Below are 6,000 nucleotides of genomic sequence, written 5' to 3'. Positions count from 1 at the left end.
AGTGCTTCCCAGCCTTACGCCAACAAAGTTGCCGTTTTAAAGGGCCTTGAGCTAAATATAACCGGAGAAGCGCCTGGAACGCTCTATGGCTGGGTATTCAGGGTGGGGAAAAGGCAGATTTGAAAGTATGCGTAGGAAAACTCCTTCCCCTGAGGGTCTGTACCACCAACCCAGTGAACACAGCATATTCTTTGGGAGGGTTGTTGTTGTTTTTTTAAAAAATCCATTGAAGAAGCTTCCTACACCCCCTCCAAAGACGGACTAAATACTCTCCCTCCTCCCTGCGGCCGCCAAAGGGCTATTCTCCTCCCCTCTGCTTGTCTCCACCCCTATGATTCTCGTTTGGACTCTTCCACCTCCCTCTTCTCGGTCCGCTGTGGACGTTCCCATAGAGGAGCGGGAGGGGGGAGGTTAGGGGCGGCCGCGGCCCCAGAGACCCGCGTCACGTGGCCCTCCCTCGGGGTTTCTGGCAGAACCGGCTGCACGGCGGCTTAGGGCGAAAGTGAGGGGGAATCCGGCTGCTGCTCGGGGGCCGGCGGCCGTTTCGGTGGGGCGCCGCCAATCGCCATGTCCCTGCGGAAGCCGGGCGATGGCGGCGGCGGAAGCGCGAGGCGGGCGGGCTCCCCGGAGGAGGCTCGGGAGCTCCCGGAATGCGCGCCGGGCGGGCGCCTGATGCCGCTGCTGCCTTGGGACCGCTTCTCGGCCTGGCTGCACTGCGTGTGCGTGGTGGGCTTCGACCTGGAGCTCGGGCAGGCGGTGGAGGTGAGCGGGGAAAGGACGGGGAAGCCCTTAGGACCGCGTCCTCCCACCAGGAGAGATGCGGCGGGTTCTGGCTGCAGGAGGGGAGGAGGGCAGGCAAAGGCGGGGCTGGCTCGTTTCCTTTGCCCCGGGGTGAGACGGGTCGTGGGAACGCAGCTCCCCGAGGGTGGAGTGGAGACCCTCCCGGCATCTCCCCGGGGCGCTGCGGGTCGGTCGCCAGCTCCTTGTGTTTTGCGCCCGGCTGTCTTTGTTGATACAGCGGCTCTTAGTCGCTTTTTTGGCACGTTATTCAGGATAATAGTACTGCTGCTTCCAGAGAAGAGGGTGTCTCTAGTTTTCCCCCCGTTTGCTGGTCTTTCTCCGCGTAATAACAGCAAAAGAAGACGCGTGTAACGTGTTTTGAAATGTGCGGAGTTTGGGCGGCTCTCCTTTTATCAGCTGCTGTTGCTCTCAAGAGCCTCTACTTTCCTTGTCCAAGAGGCTCCGTTGTTTGGAGAGCGGGAAAGGAGGCTGCTAACGAAAGTGATAGCAAAAGAAATAAAATGAAAAACAGCGCGCTTGTTAAAAAGTTCCTTCAAGATTGGCTTGTTTGAGGAAAAGTAGCTACTGTATTCCGCCCAGACTCCTTTCCCAAGTACCTTTTGAGTCCAAGGTTTGTTTTCCATGTATCAAATGTAATATGTGACTGGAAGCAAAATACAAGGTTAATTGTGATATTTGGGTCTTATAATTTTCCTCATCAATTCTCCAAAAAACTCAGTTATAAAAATTAGATAACTCTAAACCACCCTAACAGCTCTGTGAGGCAAGGTAAGCTTGGGAGACATGGGGTGGACTTCAACATGTGCAAGCATTGCATCTTTCTGGATGGAATGATCCCGATGCCTTTTTTCTCATGACCCAGTCAATTTTGGGGCACACAGGAGGAAGAGAAAGGGGAGGCTGTGTTGTGCAAGTGAAAGCCCTTGGGCTTCGACTGATGGGGGGCATTAGGAGAAGCCAGCCGAGGGTGATAAGCCCAAGGCTATACTTCATTGCTGAGGATCATTACACTGTGAGCTTCATTGTAAAGGGCCATTACAGTGGTCACAGCATCATGGTATATTAGTGTTTGTTCAGTGAGCCTGGGAAGTGTAAAAGCCATATCTGAACTCAAGTGAGGGGCAAGTCTGTTCTGCAATAGTTTTTGTTGGAGTTCGGTTCATATCCAGTGCACATAAGACCCTGTCACCTATCTACATGCACCCTGATCTTCAGTTTTCATTGGCCTTCACCAGTTTGTATTAACTAAGGGGGTGATTATTTATTTAACTGTTTATAATCCACACTTTCATAAAATATATCAAGGCAGCTTACAATAAAAAATAGAATCACAGAATTGTAGAGTTGGAAGGGACCCTGAGGATCATCTAGTCCAGCTCCCTGAAATGCAGGACTATGCAGCTGCCCCATACAGGAAGCAAGCCTGCAACCTTGGTGGCATCAACAACCATGCTGTAACCAGCTGTGCTATCCAGCTACAATAAAGGCAGTCTATAAATATCCATAAAACATAATGAAACGTATCAATAAAACATCAGTAGATACTGGCTGGTTAAAAATAAAAAAAATCATATTCTGAAGGCTTGTCTAAAGAGTACAGTTGACAGAAGACTTCTGAAAGAAGGTAGGGACGGATCCTGCCACATCTTTAGAGGTAGGGAGTGTCACAGGGCACATAAAAGACTTAGTTCCTATGTGTGATTTGTGTTTTCTGAACTCCATGTTAAGATATACATAATAGATTACAGCTGGTCCCAAACTTTTCACTCTAGGGGGGAAGTATCCTGTAAAATAATGGATTCTATAACTCTAATTTATTTGGAATAGGTTCAGTATGATAATCCAGTTTAACAAAATTGTGCGTGTCTTATGATAATAGACCACAGTCCCGAGTTCCAAATCTATGCATGTAGCAGCACCCGCCCGCCCGCCCACCGCAAAAGAACTGATTAACTTAGGGAATTTTCATTTGTTTATTTTTTACCTCTTGCTAGCAGTGGCTGAAAGAGAAAGAACCTCCAGTTGTTTGTCTCCTCTTGAGAAAATTAGCGTGCAATGGTCATTGGAGTGTTAAATTTGAATCTAGAAAACTCAAGATGTGTATTCCTGCCCAGCTATGAAGCTCACTAGGTAACCCTGAAACAAGTCTATAATAACAGCAAGAAACAACAAAAAGAGTAGCCTTGCAGGGGGTGGACTAGATTGGGTCCCTTCTAACTCTACAATTCTATGATTCTAGTATTGTATATTTGTTGTTGTTTAGTCGTTTAGTCGTGTCCGACTCTTCGTGACCCCATGGACCAGAGCACGCCAGGCACTTCTGTCTTCCACTGTCTCCCGCAGTTTGGTCAGACTCATGTTTGTAGCTTCGACAACACTGTCCACTGTATATTTAAGAAATCATAAATAACTAAAACATGATAACTGCATATATGTCTCTCTAGCTCCTTGAAGGAATAGGTGATTCAAATGAACTAAATTAATGTGTTTCACATGGCAGAAATGTAAATGTTTACATTTATTCAAAAGTAAGTTTTAGATTCTTCAAACATTTTAAAAATGCACTGTGGCACTTTCCATTTAAATACTGATATCCTTTTAGATCCCTCTGTAGAATCAAAAGCCGACAAATTCCAAAGCAAACACACTTTTAGCCTTAGCTAGCCTATATACATCCGGCACATTATCTTGAACTCCTTAAAATGATAATGTATGGTAAGCAGGGTTGAGAAAGTGGATGGCCTCCCCCAACCACTGCGGGCAATTTTGACAGGTGGGTGCAGCCACTCACCTGTCAGTTACCTGACATCAGGTGAAGCTTTTTTCTTTGCCTGTGCTGTTTGAAATCTAACCATGTGGGCAAAAGGAACAAATTTTGCCTGATCAGATGATGGTCAGTTCCTGCAAACTCTGCTTTCTTTGCCATTGCACTTTGAAATCACATTTCATGGGCAAAGGCACAAATGGTTTGTAGGCACAGAGAGTCAGCTGATCAGGAATGGCTGCAAACCCTGCAATCATTAGGTCTAGGGCAGGTGAGTGTCTAGCTAGGCTCATGGACTGGAAGTTCCCTGTAACTAATGTTAACTAATGAACATCCAAAAGACAAAACGCTTGCAAGCCATTATTCTGATTGGTAAACTGAAATCTTGTAATGCAATATGGTCTTTTTGGTTCAGTTTAGAGTGACTGTCTTTGAAACTATGGAGGTTTGGAATGTACACAATGGTAACCTCCAAAAAAATATTTATAACTATTGTTTTAAATCGGTTTACAACGCATTCGTAGGATAGCACTAACCATCGTTGCCTTCTTTCAAGATCATGGAGAGCTATGGCTTGAGCAACTTGCAAATTAAGGAGGGAAATGGTAAGCGAGAGGGGAGTCTTTGGCACATTCCTGATCCCTAATCTGCAGTTGAGCTATAGCATGTATTATCAGTTGAAAGTACATCATAATATAAGAAAGATATAAATGGATATAAGTGTAACAGGTTCAGCTCAACTGCACAGAGCTATAAATAGCTGGAAAGAGTTCCTTGTGTTCCAGGTAATACCATGTACCTTGGAAGGTAAGGCATTGTGATTTATTAACAAAAATGGATGATATAAGCAGGAATGAACAAGCAAAAAATGTTTGCAGGGGAAATGCATGGAGTTCGTTCCTGATGTTTCCTGGATATCGTTGCTGCCTTTATGTAATGGATTGGATTTTGAACTTTCCAAATGCTGTTTGCAGTGTAAAGTGAAGGGACTGGTCAAGGGGAAAAAATCTATTGGATGTATGCAAACCCTTGCAAAGCTGCTGTGAATAAACCCTGAAATCTCTAGATTGGGGCTACTGTCTAGAAGTGCATACCCCACCATTTATGAGAATATGTGGTTACAGGTGCATATAACTTTGCACAATTCATAATGCTGGTAGATTGCACCATCTTTTTGTCGACCAATGCAAGTTTTATCATTTGCAGGTAATACATCCTCAACATGCAAAACTTACAGATAAAGAGGTGAGTAGAAATTTTAAAATACACTTACCATGGCACTTTTCTCCTGCCAAAATGTAACTTCTATTTTTCTCCCCTAGAAAACCAATATTTGCTATTTGTCTTTCCCAGATTCCAATTCAGGTAATTATTTATTAGATATTCATGCTGTACGCATATGAAAAATGAAATGCTTCTGTTAAGATAGAACTGTACTGTTAATAGCATTGTCATTCTAATTAATGTTCAATTTTATTAAGTGAAAATGTAAGGCATGCGATAGGAAAAAACTAAATACTTATTGTTTGTCCTACATGGAGAATTCAAATCAAGGCTGGCATAGCTGAGGGGTCTGAGTATCTGGCCCTTCAGGGTATCTGCAGGGCTTTGGGTCCTTTGGATTCAAAGTTGCTGTGGCACTACCCCATTTCAGGACTTTCCACTAGCTGCCACCAGCAGCTGAACAGCCAGCGGTAGCTCTCTCAATGACAGGGTAAAGCAGCCATCAACATCCTGGGGTGGGGTGGAAGGTTACAATTGCACTATAGAACTCCATACTGCTGTTGGCGGGGGGAGGGGACTTCAAAATTAAGCACTTTGAAGTCCCATTGCTTTTAAACACTTGCTTAAATGTCTGAATGAAATCAATGGGACTTCAAAGTGCTTAACTTTGACTGGATTACGTCCAGTATGTAAAAGGATTTGCAAGTGTTAAAGTGCTTTTGAGATATTAACGCAGTCTTATGTATAGGTATCAAATACATGTTCAGCTCTGATCTTTCTTTTTGTTAAAAAAAAGTAACAAAGTAAATTCAAGCAAAATAAAACATTTCAAACTGGAGGCCCCATGGATAGGATTTGAAAAATAGCACTCAGTAGCGAACAGCATTTTTTCCCTTTATCACTTTGCAATAGTCTGTGATATTTTCAGTGTGGTTGGTTTTGGGCAATTCCAGACTCCCATTGCATAACTAGGTGCTTACCTACAAGTACATTACAGAAAGCCAGCAACTTAGGGACATTTCACTTGTGTACATTCAGCTTTATGCACATGGCAATTTAAAAAACAAGAAAAACTGGAAAGGGGGCAAGATTCTGGGAATAATGACTTTGACAATCCCACCTGCCATTGCACTCAGTGTGTTTTGACTATGCATGATTTTGGCTTTAGGCGCAATCTCCAGAACATAAGCCCTGCGTAAGTTGGGGACTAC

General features: G+C 44.3%; 1 protein-coding gene across 1 annotated transcript in view; it reads left to right on the top strand.

Moving 5' to 3' along the window:
• Positions 1-361: 361 nt before the first annotated feature.
• Positions 362-6,000, top strand: part of DENND6A (DENN domain containing 6A) — a 26,969-nt gene continuing 21,330 nt past the window's right edge. Inside the window, exons 1-3 of the mRNA XM_028719114.2 lie at positions 362-762; positions 4,772-4,810; positions 4,888-4,930. Coding sequence (XP_028574947.1) covers positions 568-762; positions 4,772-4,810; positions 4,888-4,930 — 277 coding nt within the window. The 5' untranslated portion in view covers positions 362-567. The remainder of the gene's footprint in view (positions 763-4,771; positions 4,811-4,887; positions 4,931-6,000) is intronic.

This window comes from Podarcis muralis, chromosome 2 (assembly GCF_964188315.1).
Source record: "Podarcis muralis chromosome 2, rPodMur119.hap1.1, whole genome shotgun sequence".
NCBI lineage: Eukaryota > Metazoa > Chordata > Lepidosauria > Squamata > Lacertidae > Podarcis > Podarcis muralis.
Note: the sequence above shows the minus strand (reverse complement) of the source record. Positions and strands in the feature narration are given on the sequence as shown.